Source organism: Lathamus discolor, chromosome 3 (genome assembly GCF_037157495.1).
Source record: "Lathamus discolor isolate bLatDis1 chromosome 3, bLatDis1.hap1, whole genome shotgun sequence".
NCBI lineage: Eukaryota > Metazoa > Chordata > Aves > Psittaciformes > Psittacidae > Lathamus > Lathamus discolor.
In genome coordinates, this window is record NC_088886.1 from 55390506 (window position 1) to 55410800 (window position 20295).

General features: G+C 35.4%; 1 protein-coding gene across 9 annotated transcripts in view; it reads left to right on the top strand.

The window, feature by feature from the left end:
- Positions 1–20295, top strand: part of KCNT2 (potassium sodium-activated channel subfamily T member 2) — a 136983-nt gene that overhangs the window by 26475 nt on the left and 90213 nt on the right. For all 9 annotated transcript variants that reach the window (XM_065675328.1, XM_065675326.1, XM_065675327.1 and 6 more), the window contains exons 2-6: positions 5944–6023; positions 13037–13136; positions 16057–16113; positions 16953–17001; positions 19141–19200. In XM_065675328.1, coding sequence (XP_065531400.1) covers positions 5944–6023; positions 13037–13136; positions 16057–16113; positions 16953–17001; positions 19141–19200 — 346 coding nt within the window. The remainder of the gene's footprint in view (positions 1–5943; positions 6024–13036; positions 13137–16056; positions 16114–16952; positions 17002–19140; positions 19201–20295) is intronic.

A 20295-nucleotide genomic window follows, 5' to 3' on the forward strand; every position in this document is an offset into this window, starting at 1 on the left:
CAAATTCATTTATTACCACATCATTACTGGAATGGTGAAGCTGTCACTGGTTTTCATGGGTCTTGGACTGAAGTGACCATTTCCTTTTTGAATTTGCAAATGTGATTGTGAGTGAAGGATTTCTGTTTGGTTTTTTTTTTTTTTTCATGTACTATTATTTGATTAAAAAGCATGCATGCTACCCACTACTGAGTCTCAGCTGCTTGCTATCAGTCTTCCCTTAAAAATCTTTCCCTCAAAGGAATGGAAAAAATGATGATGTTTTGCACAGAAGAGTTAAAAAAATAATGTAATTTCATATTTCTGTTGCAGTAATATTAAATTGCTGCCATGGACCTGTATAGATTTCATGAAGCCAGTTTTATATAACTGGGGCCAGCTGATTGTAAAAAGGAACATGAAGCTGGCTCACTATCAGATTTTAAGATATATTCTAGATACACATATTCTATTAAATTGTAATGAAGAAAATTTTAATTAAGGGCAGCAATTTTTAGCATTTTCTCTTGAACAATTAAGAAAGCTTGCTTTTACCTAGAAAATATTTTCTTGTGGTTGCAGGTGCAAGTTTTTACTTTGTGCAGCCTGAAAATTTCAGCTTGGCCTATTTTCTGGTGCTATCTTGGATTTCTTTCAATTGAAACAAGCAGCACTTATTGGAAAGATGCAGTAAAAAGGGGTCTCAGCACACATACAGTTCTAAGCTACAAAGTTATTTATACATCGTTGATCCTTTATCCTGTGACTTGTGATTAAACTCAACTCAGTTCATGCTATTTCTATCTTTATCAATACAGAGAATTTTATGATGACACTGATAACACCCAATCTCTACAAATCCATTAGTTATGGTAACGTCCAGTTACATAATCAAGCAAAAAGATGTCTAAAAAACCTTCATTAGATATATTAACTCAGATTCAGTGGTTTAGAAGGTAACCTTTATCTAAATATATAAAGGGCAGAACAAAAGAAACACCCAGGAACAGATGTCAGAGCATACACTAGAAGTATTAAGATGACCAAACAGGTCTGTCACATGGCAGCTGAAATTTGGACCAGACAGTTACATTGCATAAGTTGTTCTAGAGAAGTACTGCAAGAATTTATTTTGGAAAAATAAAGAGGTAATAGGTGCCATACTACAAGGCAACTGTTAGAAGGTGTAGAACGTGCGTTCTGTTATGAACATTCACAACATTAGATATTATAAAGAATCTAGAAGACAATTTTGCACAAGTACAGTTCTGCAGAGATCTTGAAAATATTGATTTGTAACAAACAGATAAAATCACCTGTCAGAAAAAGACCTTACACCTGTCAGCTGTAATTATTCTGCACTTCTTATTAGAATTCATCTTTAAAAAAATGCAGTGTCATATTGCAAATGTTAGATTTTATCAGCATAGTGCATGGCAAACACCTTCAGTAGCAATGTATCTTTTAAAGACTATTTCCTGAAGTACCCAGAAAAATGTTGAGATGCTGATCTCCACAACTCCTCATATCCTGCTCTCACTGCAAGAATAGAGTACCAAATTAGGAGGCTGCAAATGAAATAGCATCTTTTCTGTCCTTCCAATCAATGGGAGGCAACACCGATTGGAAGCACCCTTCCTTTGCACAGGGAAGGATGAAGCAGCCTCCTTTCCACAATTACTACCATTTGTTTTGGGGTGCAGTCATTCAGCATGAAGACAAAGTAAAAAAACTCAGAACTTCATCTGGTCAGTGTTCATCATGACCTGTGCAAATGATGACTGATTTCCTCCCAGAAACAAACAGAAGACCTCCCCAGGTTAAGAACCAGTAATGGAAAAGTAGTATCTTACATCCATTTCCTTCAGCATGGTATGATAAGTTATCATTCAACAAGTGGTCTTGATCTGTCATTGATTCTGACAGAACAATCAAGTGACCATTTTTCTGTGAAGCTCTAAATAAATCAGTTCTGAGTGCTTCAGAACATGCAAAACTTTGAGAGCTGCTATGCAAGACAGCCATCATTAAAATACATTCATCTTTTAATAAAAGCTATGAGAAAAAATTCCCATTTTCTTGGGGTTTTTTTAATATAAAATAAGCTCTAACAATAGCAGCTCACTTCAGCACTCCAAATGCTTCATTTCTAAGCACTGATCTACACACTACATAATAAACTTTCAGGTTTGTAATCTAACAGGATTTCATATATAGTGAATTGGCAAATCACAATAAAAAAACCTATATTTTTTCTATATTACAAGGCTTTTTTTGTAGGAAAAACATGAAATGTCCATTCCCATAAAGATGGACTTAAATCGATATACTTTTCTGCAGATTAGCTCTATTTGTACAATTAGCAACTTTTCTTGATTCTGATGTCAAGAAGGAGTCAACAAACATTTACAGCTCTTTGCATGCATGTAGTGAGAAATCCAATTACACTTTCATTTTTGAATGGATTAATTTAGCCAAATATGCTATTTTCTAACAGAAAAGGCAACTTGTAGATCTGAGGGCGCAAGGTAATATTGTTACTATAGGAAAACATGGCTGTGGAGTTAGGATGACATTGTAAATAGCAATGGAAAAAACGCAGACAAAATTAGTTAAGTAACTGGAGTGCAGACAGATAGGTCCCAGTTATTTAAAGTCACAAGAAGTGCTTTGCATTTAGTGTCCTTGGCATGAATTAGTATTTTCCTGCTATACTTTGTATTACATTAAAATGTACTACTCAAGTTACATCTTGACTGAATTAGAAGAGTGCAATGCATACTTGTACTTTGTGTACTTCAAGGTGCTTCTTGCAGTTTGCAAGATTCCATTGACATCACTGTTCTTTGGGTTTAAACTAGGGAAGACTGCTATTAGTGGCATTTAATTTTAAGAAGGTTAAAAGAACCAAAAGCACACTGTGCTTTCAAGAGAATCATAACTTCAGTTGGTTTTGCCACAGGTGTATTAGCCATATATTTGTGCATTTTCAGTAAGGATCAGAATTTCTGTTATGTTCCCAACATACTCCTTTTTTAGGTTACACTTCATAGTGGGAAAAAATACAGAAAAGAGCAAATAAAATAAGTAAAATTTTAGTTATTAAAAGATTAAAGCAAATATTCAAGTAGAATGAGTTTTCTCTGTAAAAATCAAAAGCAGAATACTGGAAAGGAATAGTATCTGGAGGTTTCTGTCCTTATCTCTGCCAGTGGCTCCTTCACCCATTCATTCCTAGCTTTACTTGTCAAATAGTAACCTTTAAGAAACAAAGTGAAATATTCTCTGTATCATTTATCATGAAAGCTTACATGGTTATACATACATAATAATGTATTTCCTGCAAATGTATAAGCCCCACACAGTTTTTGCTGAAGTTTGTAAAAGTCAGGGGAAGGAGGAGTTGAGCCACAAAAGTGGTATTAGCAGCATTCGTAATCCATTTTGCCATGGAAACTGCTGCACTGTGGAATCCTAGTCTGCTGTGAGCACAGGCTGCTAAGAAAAGAGAAGTAGACAGCTGTTAAAAGGCTATCAGAGCAATTCAGCATGGTAGTGATAGGAGGGTGATTAGCTCCCACATCCTCTTTCCTTATTATCATTAAATGATGGCTTACTGTTAACGTGTTGTTCTTTCATGATAAGTGACTGTTGTAATTTTCTGACTGAAAAATCTGAGAGACTAGTTTAAAATGTGCACTGATACAGTGCACCTTTTAAAAACATCCCTTACTTCAATAGCTTGTACCACTTTGTTTACCTACTAAAACATGTCCTTGACGATTATGTATATACACTTAGCATGTGGCAGCTGCCAAATGATGGGATAGATTTCTCACTAAAACTGTCAGTGCAGTGATAGTAAGTACCTTGGGAAATGAGCAGAAAAGAACTGAAGCAGAGCTCAGGGCCTCACAAACCTGCTCACCTACTGATTAACCTATGGTTATGCTTCCTTAACTTCCCTTAAGGTTACCAACTAAGTTGTGCTGCTTCTGTTATTTGGCAGTGACTCCTGCAGTCTTGAACAGCACAACACTTAGTCTATATTTAAGCTCAATAGAAGCCCAGAAACAAGTTGCTCTTCATCTGATGGGCTTTTCCTTTAGTTTGGTGGCAGTTTCTAGGACATTTCTCTGTGCCCAAGCTCTTTGAAATACGCAGCTGGGGCTACTCTCCATTTAAAGCAGAGGGCAGGTGGGTTCCTTCTCTTTAATTCCAACTGCTTAAAGATCTTGTCACAATAGGGTGAAGCAGATAGGGCAGAAAAGATGATCTAGGGTAGGAGTTGCTCTAACCACTGTGTCAAACGTGTCATGGTAGAAATAAATATATAGTTCTGTAAGCTTTAGAGCTTAGGTCCAATATAGATTCTTAAAAATAAGGTTACGTTTTTTCTTCTTCTGCAAAGAAAACTGTAATTTTCCATTCTACAAGGAATACTACAAAAAACCACACCAAAGCCAAATGTCTAGCTAAAATTAACTGACCTCACTGAGTCATAGAAAGCCTTTCTTTTGTGACATGCTGACCCTATTCTACAAAGTGATATGCCTAAGCATCTGGTAGTAAATAAGCAAAAATGTAAAAGTAATGTAAAAGTCACATTACCTGAGATGCCATCCATTCTGGGCCCATAATTAAATAACCCTCCAGTTCTGTAAGTGTACAGAAATATGTGGTATAAGACAAGTATTTGAGGGGAAGAGAGAGACTATAAATAACATTAGATTGTACAAAAATTGTTTCAGGAAAGGCTTCACATGCAAGAAGGGAAAAACTAAAGTTAGGATCCTGCTTGCAAAATACAATAGTAAAGATAAGAATAAATAACTGAAGTGGAGTCATTTGATGAAAGATTGTTGAAAAGAATTATGGAGATAAAGGCAAGTATGCCTACACACAGAAAAGGGATATGCAATTTTGCAACACATGATGGTGTACAGAGAAAGCGAGACATAAGGGAGTAACTCACTTTTGTGGTATCACTTTATTCTTTAGCAACAGTAGAGTAGTTCTGTAAGTGAGGACTGACTTCTTAGGAAGACACCAAAATTGTGCTGAGGTTAAAGTGATTCATTGCTGGAGGAGTGCTGGGACTGGTGAGGGAGAGCCAGCTGGGTAGAGCAGGGACTTCAGGCGAAATGAAACTAATGCTGTACTTACCCTATAGCAAGCAGTACAGCTCCAGAGCTCTGGAATGGCCTTTCTGTACAGCTATTGCACATCATTTCACTTTGCCAGCCTCTGCAACAGTTCTCTCTTCTAGTCTGTAGAACTATTGCATGAGCTATACTAAGACTGAATTGAGGGACAGAAACATGAAATACATTCTGGAAGATGGGGGGGGGAGGGAAGAGTAAAAATATTACTGTTGGTTTAATATAATAACGGGATTATTTTCTGTATAATATTGTATGACTGCAACATAATTTTGCTTTCAAGCCTCAGTATTTCCTTGTGACAAAAGCAAAATTCAGAGAGGTGGTTTATTTGGTGCATGAGCATCTGATTAATGGTGGACACAAGTAAGTGAACGCTTAACAGAGGTATGAACAAGACAGAAAAAAGAATCATCAAAATTCAGTTCCTTCAGGAAGGAAGTTAAAATGAGAGGTTTAACCTGAACGTCAAGGAAATTTTCCTTACAAAGATGCAGACAAAGCAGTCTTCCAACGAAAATACTAAAATGTAGATGCTTCTGATTTTGAAGTGTAGAGTGTCCAAGTAACAAGAAAATGATTCTGCATGTAAAAGAGATAAGGCTTTTCCTTTTTTTTTTTTTTTGTTTGGTTTTTTTTTTGTTTGGTTTTTTTTTTTTTTAATCTTCCAAATTCAGTGAGCTTTTGGCTTAATACTCTCTCTTTGTTCCTCCAGTTTTATATAAAGAACAAATAACTAGAGAAAATTTAAAAAATTACTTATCTTTAATATTCAATTCTAATACTTCCTTTTATATTTCAGGGTGCAAGTTGAATTCTATATGAATGAAAATACATTTAAAGAGAGACTAAAGCTCTTCTTCATCAAAAACCAAAGATCAAGTAAGCAGTTGGATTAATTTCTGTTAAGCATAATTGTGATACTTTGAGTAGAATCCATTTCCACCGAAGGCAACAGCAAAGTTATCATTGATTTTCTTCTGAGCTAAAATTTTATCCCATAGAGGAGTCAGTTTTACATAATACCGAAGACAAATTCAGAAAGTATTAAACTTTAAAATAATGTATTTATTTTTTAGACTCAAATACTTAGTAACATGGTTTTATTTCTGTATTGTGATCAAGTTGACTAATTTGCATGGATGTGACATTACAGTGCTTATTGACAAGTCATAACCTTATGTCTAGAAAATCAGATAGTCTCCAAGATACTGGAGGGAAAAAAGCTGCAGGAGTACCTAGTGTTTTTGAAGTGTTCAGTTTTATTAAGTATTCCTAAAGAAGTTTTAAAATTGATCTCTACTAAAACACCCCCCACAATTTGAAAAGGAAATTAATGGGAAGGACATACCTCCTTCTCCTGAACATGATATCATAGGTCATGATAGAAGAAAGTAATATGGAGGGACGAAGATATTAATCTTTTTAAATACATCCACGCAGCTTGTCCAAGCAGACAGAAGCATGGTATATTATCAGATCTTGATTAGACCAGTGGAGTTCATAGCTACGGAAGAGCAGCAACTGACTTAAATTTTCCTTCATGTCCATGTAGCAGGATTGAATTTGCCTCCATTTGTCCTACACTAGTAAAGAACTCAAATTACAATGGGTTCATACATAAAGCTTTTGGAATAGAAAAAATTCATTTTGGCCTTTGTAATACAGTTAAGACGGGTCCATGGCTCTGTGTCTGAGAAAGGACAGAAGGGAGAAAAGAACAAACTACTTTTTTGGTATCCCAATCTAAAAAAACCTCACATCAACAAAATTTGGGAGAGTAGATAACCTAAAAGGAAAAAAAAAAAAGACCATAAGATCTCCTGTTTGTAAGAGATACTGTTTCTCAAGATGTTTTTATTTGAAATAAGTTTCTTATTCTGTATTAGAACACTTGAGAACTCTCTTACTGCATAAAGCGTCAGTACGCATAGAATAAAGAAAGGACATGCATGAAGAAAAATTTCATACTCTGTGCTTACATAGAATACATTCGTGCTCACGCATTATTTATGTAGGTTGTGGAGTCTCCCACCACACAAGTATTAAAAAACTGTCTAGACGCCGTCGTGAGCAACCAGCTGTGGGTTACCTTCTTCCAACCTCAACTATTCTGTGATTCATTAGAGATAAATGAGTTTAACTAGATTTACATTTTGAATTTATTGCACTACAGCTTCTCAGATGATTTTAATTCTCTTCTACTTTTTTCCCCTGTGACTTTATACACCTTTTAAATGTTTTGTATCTTTATAACCTTTGACTTCTGACATCATTGATATAGTGTGTAATGGAGTAAGGCACAAAATAAAGAAGCATCCTAAACTAGAAAGGAGTATTATTCCTGGCTAGAAAAGCAGTCTGGAAAGCTGTAAATAATAGCCTTTTTGTTTCTGATCTAGTCCACAAAACAGGGCTTTGATAAACTGTCTACTAAGAACATCTATGAAGTTATGACTTGTCTCACTAATCTGTTTTTGCTGTAAGAAGGGAGGGTTCTGAATAATACCTTCTTGCTTAAGTGAAAGATTTTTCTCCCTGCTTAGATCTTCTCAAGATTAAAAAAATATGTATATACAGATACATATTTTGATTGCAGAACTGCTGATCCTGTATGTATAAAAATAGATAAATTTATGATCATCGGCACAAAAATTACCTGTGAGTTTATCAGTATGAATTCATGGCCATTCCTTTTCCAAGTGTATATGTTTCTGGCTAAGTATATTAAGAGAACTGTAATGAGTTACTGTCCTGGGAAGTCTCTATTAAGTTTTGATTGGGTAAGTGAGATATATAGGTCCAAAGGACTGGAATGATATGGAAGCTTATTTGAAATAAGAAAGAGAATGGGAAACGGCTATTAATTCATCCTATTAGAGATGGGTTCGTGCTATAGACAAGTAGCACAAGAATTTTCCTGTTTAGCTTGCTTGATACTTGCTGGAAAAATTCAGATTGTAATTAATTTTCTTACACAATGATGTCATAGAGAGCTGAGGTAAATTTCATAGAAGCATGCTGTGGTTTTGATTTACAAATAAAAACACATTATTGAGTTCTTCCTGTAGACAGCTAGTAGAGACACTGTCATTATGGGCACCTTCTTTTCCTGTCAGAAAAAAACCTCTAACATACAAGGCATGTTTTGTCTACTGTTGAATTATGGAGCCAGTCTGCAGAAAACAAGTTGGAAATGAGTGTGCTTGCTGTACTTACAGCAGTGTATGGCATGGGCATGGCATTTCCCACTACAACCCCACAAGCACTGCTACTGGTTCTCACAATACAAGAAGCTTAACCAACGATTAGACATTAAACAAGGCAATTTTCAGGAGAAAGAAACAAGAAATACAGCAATTATTACTGTACTGAATGGGAAAAAAAAAAAAGTCAACAATCCCCAAACCAAAGCATTCAGAATTAGCAAGTTCAGTCAAACAGATCCTGGTTCTTGTCCAAATACTCACAACCAGAATTCTCCAAAATACAGTCTCTACAAACCTTCTGCCGCGATAGTAACCTGGCACTCATTCAGGTGTACTCATTCAATCCTCCACTGAAACTGGAGGATTCTGCTGCTTAGTGGCCTTGAGGAGTTGATAAATACCCTTTAGAGCTTAGTCAGAGTTCAGTGAGAGCTCTGAAAACCTTCCTTCACATGCTAACGATACGATTGCTATCTTTGAGGGAATAATTGGCAATATATTAGCAAATTTTCTGATAGCATAACTAAAACTACACATGTTCACCAAGCAGTTTCTGCTAATCCTCAAGACTTCACAAGTGAATTTAACACATCGGAGTGCAATATCACATGGTTTTGTCAACCAGAGCAGTCATGGTCTCTAGAATTTATATGAATTTTCTAGAGAATACTGTTCTGATCTAAATTGTATACAGACAAGTAGCATGAAATATAAACTGGTTCATTCATTATTCTGCTTTTGGAAGTATTTGTATCAACCTAGCTTTCACTCAGTCTTCTGTGAGCACATATCTAGTTAACTTCAATCAGTGCATGAAAAACATTTTACAAAGGTACCAGCCAGCCACTTTCCCCCCCAAAACCCCACCACATGTACTTAAGAAGTATTCATATATATAAAGACAGAGGAAAAAAAAAAAAGATGAACTATTGGTATGACTTGTCTGTACTTGCCAAGATCACACATAGCTTTATCGCAGCCCAAAATAAGTCTCAAAGGGAAAAAAATAAATGAAGCTTCAATTCAGTGAAGAGGAAATAAATGATACCCATCACCACAAAATAAATCATTAACAGTATGTTTTGATACAGCTCCTACAGCCAGCTGCTACTTAGATGATTTTGGTAAGAATCAAAATTATGTTAAAGATTTATGAGAAAGAAATAACAGAAGGTAATCGTAAAAACTTCAGCTGTTACCTCTGCCACTTTTGCTTTGATTTAGATCAGCTGTCCAAAACTGAGGATTAATCTCCTAAAATGCTTCTAAGAGAGTCATCAAGAATTTATAATAAAAGTGAAAGTTACAGTCAGTACTGGTGAGGTAAAATGTATCACTCTGTACTTAAAAATGCCTGAAAAAAGTCAAATACTTGTTCAAGCTGAGAAAGAAACATTAATGCTTGACATGGTTATATTTATTTCACAAAACAAACAGATTTTGAACTGTTAGCAATTTCTTCTCCTTCTAAAGAAGAAAAAGGATGCAACACCATGGTTACATGACAATCTTATTGAACAATTCATAATTGGATAACAGTCTATGGCTATTGCAGCTGAATACAAGTTTCAGGCACCAGCATCAAAACATAGACATACTCTATGCAAATGACCCTGCTACTTGAACAATCTGGCTGTGAATGGAAAAGAAGAAACAAAGTCAAGCAGACCATGTTGATCCACTAGCAGCATGTAAAATAGAGGACAAAAATAGTCAGCCAGCAAGCATAAACATGAAACGCTTTCTTTGTAACCAAGTAATAAATGAAAACCTATTTTAAATACCTTGTGTCTAGTGACTATACCCTCCTTGCCATATTTGGAATCCTTGATCTCCATGGCAGTGGAATAAATGCATTTCTTCCAACTCACACATGACAGCCCAACTACGAGGCTACAGAAAATTTCAGCCAGAGGTAGCACTTAGTTGGTAGTTCTACATTACTTATTATAGGGGTGACTAAATACGCTCCCTTTGACAGCACATCCTGTTTCTAAAGGCTGAAGCATACAGAACTAGGAGAGGTGACCTTCTGAAATAGGACGGACTTGAAGCCTTTCTTACATATTTGCATTGTAATGAACAACCCAATCACTTATGGTACAAAACCTAGCATATCACCTTACTTCATATATAACACAATCCATGATATGCACTATGCATCTATGTTAAATACAACCCTTGGATGAAAGCACATTTGTCGGGAAAACCCTGTCTTATATTCTGTGGGAAACAGCCATTCCTGTGGAGAAGCACTTTTTAGGCATAGCTAGGAATAGATCTGTGGAACTTATTTGAATACATAAGTAGTTCTATTTCAGATTGAAGATTTCAGAGTGATTTTAAGGCGACAAGCAGGAACATGGGTCCCTTAGTACTGATGTAGGTTTTAATCAGAAAGCACTATTTTCTTTTATCATTTAAGCCAACAGATAATTGCAAATGATGATTTGAAACCAGGCCATTATCAATGCAGAAGTGTTTCACACAAAGCTTTACATTTACACAGCTGAAAACTAGAAGAAACAAATACAGACTTTTGTACTTACCCAAGAAAAAGTTAGACAACATAAAACCAGTAAAGAAGAGAAATCATGGTGGGCTTTTCTTGTTAGTCTGGTGTTAGGTGTTTTTTGGGGGCTGGAAGGTGTGCATTATTTTTTTTTTTTAAACATTATCTGCTCTTCTTGTTGTTATGACAACCATTCATACTCCCGCAGACTTCTACAAAAGGGTTAGTACAGAAAAACAATACATGTTTTCTTCAGCAACTGTTCAAGAAAGCTGAAAAAAAAACCAGCCAACCCAAACCCCATAGCATTGTCCAAGAAAATTACTGGGGGCTCTTCCTAGTCAAATAGCATAGCAATACACCCACCCACCCACCCCTACCAACCCCTGAATCCATTTACAACTTCAACCCAACCCCTTCGATCATGTAGGGTAATAAATAATCTGTGGCTAATTACTCTTGATCAGAGAGCAGGAGTCACTAGGTTAATGTTCACAAACCTAATTGCCAGTAACAGCTGTGAGACTTCTCATGGTCAGGGCCACAGGATTTTAACCCTTAGTTCACAGATTTCAAGATTCTGTAAAAGCCCATCCAGTTCTCATGTGATAACTGCAACTTCGCAGTTAAAGGTAGTAAGCAGTGTTGTGAAATAAACCTTAAGATGTCTTTCGGCAAGTGTATGGTAGACTATTTAGGCATCTGTTTTCTATTTTTCAGTCTTTGCTGTGTATTATGTTTTAATGAGAGGGGAAATAGTAGATACGAAGGGTGATTTATCAGTTTTACCTGAAAGGCATTCATTTTGAACTTAGGACTGAGTAAAGTCAAAAAGTATGTGATATTGCCATAATTATGGTTTGTTCCTTAAAAGAGAATGAATGCACGCAGCTTTGGGTATGCATAATGAAGCTGTAGTTCTTAAAGCATAGAAATAATCAGATTGAGCTCAGCAGACATGATCACATACTTGCAACACCACAATAAAAGATACTGTCTTTACTATGACTAGGTGTTAATGAAGCCGCATCTGTGCAAGACTCCGTCAGTCAGTGGTATTCTGCTTTGGACAGAAGGGTTGAGCCATGCAGAACTGGACTCTCGGTTCACCAGACTGAAAAAATTGTTGCTTAGAGTGACCTCCCACCACTTGACCTTAGTCAGCTGACAGTTTTAACTTAATCAGTGAATGGAAACTTAAAACCAAGAGTTAGATACAAATATTTACATTGGCAAAAATATAAGACTATTGAATTGATAACAAAACCAAAAATTTAAACTCTAATCCTCTAATGACTGCAAAATCTGATTGAAATACAAAAGGCCAACAGTATCACTGTAATAGATTATGGCTCCACTTAGCACTGAAATAAATTGCCTATGTGATAGAAGCAAGTGTCCATGAGGTCCCTTTGAAGGAATCCTGTATTTACACCGTAGACCTATGTTTTTGGGAAGTGTTGTAGTATTTTGTGATAGCATTTATGATATATCCTTTCAGCTAGAACACTTCAATATTTGCATAGTCTATAGAAGAAGTTGTTGACTCAGTTCGGTTGTGCATTCGTGCACTTGTGCATTCATGCATGCCCTGATTCCCGGACACCTAATTACTCAACTTCAACATTAAATAACTACAGTTTCATATTTCGTAAGTTGGGATAATATGAACATATTCTGTATGAGAATCTACTGCATGAAGACTTTCAGGTATTAATATTTAAATACTTGCCATGGTATATCCTCTGCCTGTGGTTGAAAGTGTATCTTTGCATTGCTGTATCTTGCATCTCAAATACCATGCATAATTCTGGTTCCCATTTTAAGAAAATGGACTTGTAAAACTACAAAAGATGCAAAGAATAGCATCAGGAAAGATGAATGGCATAAAATAGCTTTCAAATGACTGAGTAGCTCCTTACATTAAAACTGACTGAGTCTTAACCCAGAGATTTCTGGAACCTGGAAATACGCGTTACATGCGTATCTGACAGGCTTATTCTTTATGTTCTTCTGTATGATACGCTGATCACCCATCTCAGGGACACGTTACTGGTTAGGTCAACCTTTGCTTTGTTGCAGCATGGCTATTCTAGTTCTTTTTAGATTTACTTTAAAACTGGCTGAAACCGTAGAGAACCTGAATTTATTTTTGTATTTTCTCTTAAAAATAGGTCTGCGAATACGATTATTCAATTTTTCTCTCAAGCTACTAAGCTGTTTCTTATACATAATTCGTGTGCTTCTGGATGACCCTACACAAGGACTTGCATGGTAATGTTTGTGGATTTTTAAATTTTTATTTCTGCTCTCAAAAGTATTGTTTAACTTATCAGAAATTAGTATAAAAACATTTGATAGTCTCTCTACAGGGATTTGGTCTTTCAAATATTTTGAAAGAATTATAAAGCTAATCTTACATTGTGAATGGAAACAAGAACTAAATAGGAACTAAAATAACAATATTCTTTTTTCATTTTACTGCTAAAATAATCCTGTCTCTTTCCTCAGAGATGCTGTGCATCAGATATAGTTGTGCAAACATACATTTTGGTAGTACTATTTCATAACATTCCGATGTATCATATTTCTGAAAATAAAATTGAAAATAATCTGGTTGCCTGTTTATGCAACAACAGTTTTAAGGTTTTACTTAAATAATTTTACTGAAAACCCCAAACCCTGGAAACAGACAGACAGACAGACACATGAAACTGAGCTTTCATGCAGATGACGTTGATGATAATTTTCTAGCCCTCTGCTTTCTCTATACATGTAGAAGAGAGGGAGACCAAAAGTACATTCTACACTCGTGATGACCTGTGGTCACAGTGTGTGATTGTGCACACCTGCAAGTGTCAGGATTCTATATGGTAGGTCATTGGGTACTCTGCTTTTTTTTTTTTTGTTCATGTCTAACAGAGTCAACCAAAAATTGTAGAAGAAAGCATATTCAAAATTTATCTAGTCCCATACTTCAATTGTATTTTTACCCTGCATATACTGAATCTTCTCAATTTTAGATACTAATAAGCACCATGTTTTACTGTGCTTTCACTTGATTTGATTCTGTTTGCCTTAAGTATGGAAAGAAACAAAGCACAGATTAAATCACTAAGCTTGGGATGATAGATCTAGCACTCTTCACACAATGTTAGACAAAGGACCAAGTATGACTTCTAATTTTAATATCTGGAAATCAGTTAAACCTGATAAGGGTAATACTGTAACGAGTACACAGGAGAAATACTGTATTTTACAAGAATCAAATCAAAAGCAAAGTGAGTAATATCAGCTTTACTCAGCTGGGCATAAGAGAAGGATGTGTGAATGGGAGGTATAGAAGATGCATTTGAGAATTATTTTTTTTTTGTTAAAATTTGTGATGAGAAATTAGAACATGTGAAAAAGGGCCAGTAAAAAAAAAATCTCACAGGAAAAGAACTTCAAAACCCCAATTTTTTTACTCACATGTGTCTTAGAATGATTCTTCAAGGAGAAGAAATATGTAGGGAGGAAATGAGCAGTAAAGATTTCATAAAACCTTTAACAGTGATGGAAAAGAGAAAATCCATCCTTAGTGATTTAGGCATAGTAGCACAGCAACTCAAAGACTTGAAATTCTAGTTATTGGTATTTTCTGGCATGAAGAAGTTGCTGATATTATTTTGTTATGAGAAATCTGGTGAGCCTCAATAAGCATTTTATACTGCAAGGTTACGGTTGGGTACGCAGAACAGATTAGAGCATCAGCACTTCTGCCACAGGTATGCTTCAGCGCTTTTGTATTCATATGCAAAGATTTTTCTGCATCTTGCAGACTACTTAATTGCCAAGACCTTTCCTGACATGGTCCTTCAATCTAAGGAAAAATATTTGACAATTCACCAGCCAGAGACCACATTTGTATTTTCCCTATGTATTGATACTTTATGATGCGTTGACTAGTATGTTCTACCTCTGTATAACATTTTTCTGGCTGAGACGTTTCAGATCAGTCACTTCTGCATGCTGAGACCCTAGGTTTAGAAGCTGTCTATGCCAGAAAACCCATCCCTGTGCCCAAGTGTTATCCCACTAATGTCAGTGGTTTTACTCAGAGAGATCCTGAGAGCTTGATACCTAAACTACTGCCACAAAGCATTCTTACAAATGCAGTGTTGTGGAAAAGTCTTTTCTCGATGCTGTGTCACACCCTAATGAAAGAAACTATTCAGTGTACTGAGGGCATGGCCACAGAAAGCATTATCACCTGGTTGTTTTTTAAAGTGACAGTCGTGGGAGGAATGCTTTCCATCACAGACTCCCCCTGCAGATTTATTTCCTGTTTTTCTGAAATGCTTGCAGAAGTAAATATCTTTTATTTACTCCTTCAGGCACAGCAGATGTACAAGGCAGAGCTTAAGACATAAAGCATTCTTACTAATGGGTACTATTTAGCACCTGTCCTACTCATAGCCAGTGAAAAATACAGCATTTACTAATCTGTGGTCTGCAAATCCTTTTCTTTTCTGTTGACCTTGCTATCCCAGGACAAACATGGATATTTTTCATCCTTTACACAAATATATATTCCCACATCCTTATATGACTCTCTGAAGGGAGGATTTGTGCCAGCAATTCCAGGCAAGATAACATCACATATACATAGCTATTTTTTTTTCTACATAGACGTCACCACTTTCCTACTTGAATTACTGTTACATGAATCTTCAGACCTCCTCACATCCTCACAAGAGGATGTAAACTGTGGATTGATGCAGTCTTCCTTGTTGAGAGTGGGGCAGGCACATGTGCTCTTTCTATTCCAGCCTATCCATGTCACAGGATTTTAGTCTCTCTGGATCTTCATGTTTATTGCGTACTTAGTTCAGCTTTTGAAAGTATAATTTCAGTTATTTTATTTTTAAATTAGAACACCTTTGAAAATAAATCTTTAAAGAATGTAGCCTGAAATGCTTCATAGTCCTTTATCTACAAATACAGAACACATACAGAACTACTTTCTAAAAGTTATTTTACTTTAAAACATATCTATATCCATTACCTATGGTTTAAAACTATTGCATGCATTTTATAGAACACTTAATAATGTAATTAATAACCTTTTCCTCTTATATGTTTTTATAATCATGTTCCCAAATACATTTGCTAATGAAAATGGACTTTGAATGGATGGGATGACAACTATCAGTAAGGAATTAAACCGGAGATGTTCCAATCAAAGCTACACACCTGGAACGATTGATTGGTGAGTTCCCAATTTAAAAAAGCAAACCAAAACTCCCCATAATGCTGGGAAGTGGAAGAAAAGAGGAAGACGAATCCATTTCCATCTGGAATGGTGGAATTTTAACGTGTAGTAGTGATGTTTCCTCAAGCAATTAAATATGTGTTTCTGAACATTCAAAACGGCCTTTAATATTTTTGTTGTTTCAGCAATTGGATGCTCTTGTAAGATCTGAATTCCCTCAGTGTTTGTACCTTGCTGAAAAAAATCGATGCCCTTATTTAAAAACCAATTATGACTAGTGATAAATGATTGCCAGTAAACTACTGTGCCAGATTCCAGTAGTACTGTAGTAAGTACCTATTATCATTGAATTTAGTAAATGCCAAGACAACATGAGATTTTTCCAAGATATGACAGCCCCTATGAGTTAGAAAATATTTTTATTGTTGCAAAGCTAGCAGAAAGTTCACGCAAAAGAATTGTCATGTTTATTTTTGCTACCACAAAGAATCATTCCCCTGCATCTCTAGAATCAAAAGCACAAACTAATTTATAATTTCTGGAATCATAGGGCATGCAGTAGCAACCAGTGATACCACTAAAAGACTTTGGTGTTACTGGTTTTGGATTACTCCCATGGGATCTCAATGACTGGCTCTGGACTAGAAATACAGGCAATGTCAATGCTCAGTAGAAGGCTACTAATTAAATATTTGTATTACTGAGATTTTTTTTATTTGTTTAAATAAGGCTGTTCTAATTTCTATTCAAATGTACAAATTTCTTCCTTGATTTTATTCCAAACATTAATCAGATTTTGATGAATTTCACATTTATTTTCTCATTGTAATAAACAGGTCTCCTATTGTTTGGGTGAATCGAAGCTTGCCTTTATGGGGATTACAGGTAATATTTAAATGGCCAATTTAACTCTTTCTGTTTAATAATTAAATGGCCAATTTAACTCTTTCTGTTTAATAACTGTAGACAATATCGATTTATTGCATTTTAGTTATGTTAAAGGATACTTGCAAAAGTTTACATTAACACAGAAATCTACTTGATGACCAAGTACAACAAAAGCATAAAGATAAGTTGAGCTATGTGATTTAAATTTATATGGTTTTAGAATATGAAGTATTAAGACTTATAACAAAATACTGTGGAATTAGGTAGCCTTCTCACTTAGAATTATCAAGCTCTGTTGAGTCAAGTAGTCAGTGTTTGCTTCAGTGATGAGTTTAAATTTCATAATTGCTTATGACATGCTTTGTGAGCTTTCTTGTTAAACTAGAAATCTAAAGTTACTTCGTAATATAGAAGCTTATACTTTTAGAGGAGTGTGTTATAAAAGATACACTACATCAGTGCGTTGTGGGTTGGATATCTTTTGAAGTTTCTTCAGTGTCCTGAAACCTTCTCATTTTAAGAACACTCTTTTTGTTGTTTTCTACTTGTGCACAGCACTGTGGGAATTCTCCCTGTGAAATGTGGTTTTTTTACTAAGAATTCCTTAAGCTTCCAGAATAGTTATACCATTACATTTTGTTCACCATGCATAGTGGAATTCCGTTACAGCAGTTTCTACTTCTGTGCAATACACAACTTTACTAAGGGATGACTCTCTTGATGAAAACATCTTTGAATTCCTTGCTTAGAGTATGCTCAGTTTGAATAAATTTTGACCTAGACATTCAGATTAATATATTCAATTTAGAAATACTGAGAGATTTATTTGCTTACAGTAACAGTCTTACTCTAATATTTTTATTTGATAAAGGTCCTTTCCAGCCGTAACTATTCTATGATTCTATGTGTATGTGCATGCACGTATAATATACATATGCATTCACAGTAGGATATATACAATAGTTGCAAAGAAAGATTTGTTTTTATTTGAGATACAGCCTGATTTTATATAAAACAGTAATACCTATTTGGAGAAACAAATATTCCAAATAGGTATTCTGTTTCCATGGCTGGGGGGTTGTGGAGTCTCTCTCTCTGGAGACATTCAAAACCTGCTCCTGTGTAACCTGCTCTTAGGTGGCCCTGCCTTGGCAGGGGGATCGGACAATCTGTAATATGTCCAGTCTTGGAGGTGATCTCCAGAGGTCCCTTCCAACCCTAATGATTCTGTGATTTTGATTGCGTGTTTTAATAATTTTCCAATTCAGAGTATCTTTTTTTTTAATTCTAGATGATACTGTAAGTGCAAATTGGGTACTCTGCTAAGTTTTCGGCAGTAATGACCATTAGTATAAAATCAGAAATCCTGATCTTGTTTGACATCAGGCTCCAGCTGAATTTGTACATCTTTATGATAAAATATTCCCATGATATATATTAAAATACAAGTATTTGCTGTGCAAAGGACTTACTTAAGATTTGTGATTATTTTATTTGTATAAAGTTTTAAGTAATTTTTTTACTATTTTGGTATTTACTTAAGTATTTTTAAAGTACACACTACATACGCTAACTACTTATAATCTAAGTGATAAGGTTATAATCTGAGGCTTAGAAGGTGATCTCAGTTGCATTTAAATATTAAAATCAATAACTATTAATCTGTATCGTTTGTGCTGTTTTCAACTTTCCAAATTATACACAGTAAGAAAAGTGTTTGGTTTTCCACCATTCATGACATCTTTATGGAAAAGTAAAGAGCTGACTAGCTTCCATTATTACAACTTCCTTCTCTCTGTTTCATGAAAAGATCTCGGTACCTTTTAGGAACAAACAGCTGAAACCTGAGAAACAATCTGGCAGACTGCGTATGGAGCTCTCTAAAGCCATGAAAAGGCCACCCTGTAGGCTCTCTGGGGTGTTGTAAAAGAGCCATGAGACTGAAGTTAGAGTCTGTGCTTTAGTCAGAAAAATAACAATATTTAAGCTTCATGCTAAATGTTTCCAGTTGAGGTGGTTTCAGAGGATGCATGGAAAAGCTGTTTTTTATTACCCTTTACTTTTCATTGTCATGCTTAATGTCATCTATTCTTTGGAAGCCAGTATTAATACACATATTTTATCACTTCACTTAAGGTTTCTGTGGCTTTAATAAGTCTCTTTGAAACTCTGCTGCTGAGTTATCTAAGCTATAAGGTACGTACTTTCAGTTACTTTCAGGCTTAATTCATCACAAACCGTAACTGAGTTAAATGTTTCAATATAAAATCCATGTGCTTGCATTTGTGCATGGAGGTACAAGCAAGAAGTTGAGAAAAACACACGTTTAGAGGACAGCATATTGGCACAGGCAGCCCTGTGCCTATTTCCCAAATTTGTGAGCAAATGCTAATATCTAGAAAGTGAGAATTAGAAATGAAATTTTCATTTTTTTCCATTGTCCTCTAGTACACTGTAATTTGAAAACACATTCTCAAAGTGACCTTCATTTTTGGATACTGTTTTAAAGTGCACAGTTTTATATGTCTATCTGTAATGCAATGGACACAATTCTCATTGATGACAAGCCTCTAAAACCACACACCAAAAACTTAGGCAGAGGTAGCACTTTGTTAAAAAAATATATCATGAAAAAATGGGAACCTGCATGCTCGTATTATTCATCTCTCTGATGCTATTGGAACATCCTTGTAAAATGCCTTGAAATCATCTGATGTGAATACAATATATTTTTGTATTTGCATTCTCCTTAAAAAGTTATATTTTCCTAATATTTTAATTCATTTTCTTCATTACATTTTGTTCTGTGCTATCCTAGTGAGTTTTAAGTACTCTGCATTTTTAGTGTCTTCAGGAGAACAATACTAAAATCACTTATCAAAATAAATATGAAAAGACTTGGTTTCTAAAGCTAAAAATATCTTGGAGCATACATTCAGCAGCTATCAGAGCCACCACTGAAGTGAGAGAGTTGTACTTTAGTGTGCTTATCAAGTGATTATGGCATAAATGTTTTCCCTAGCGCCCAATATTGCTAAAAGGCTTAAGACCGCTGTCTAAAAATTATTCTTCTTAATCCTTTTAGTGTACACTATTTAGGTGTTGGGGCTTACAAATGCAGATCAATTATAGGCAGAAGCAATCAAAAATTAACACATCTAATACCAAAACAATAATGAGCAGTCACAATTTATGCTCTTCCTGAGTTTATTGAGCAGCGTTTTATCCCTATCCATTCTGCTTGTGGTCTGCATCCATTTCAGTGAGTACAGAAGATGAGAGAAACATGGA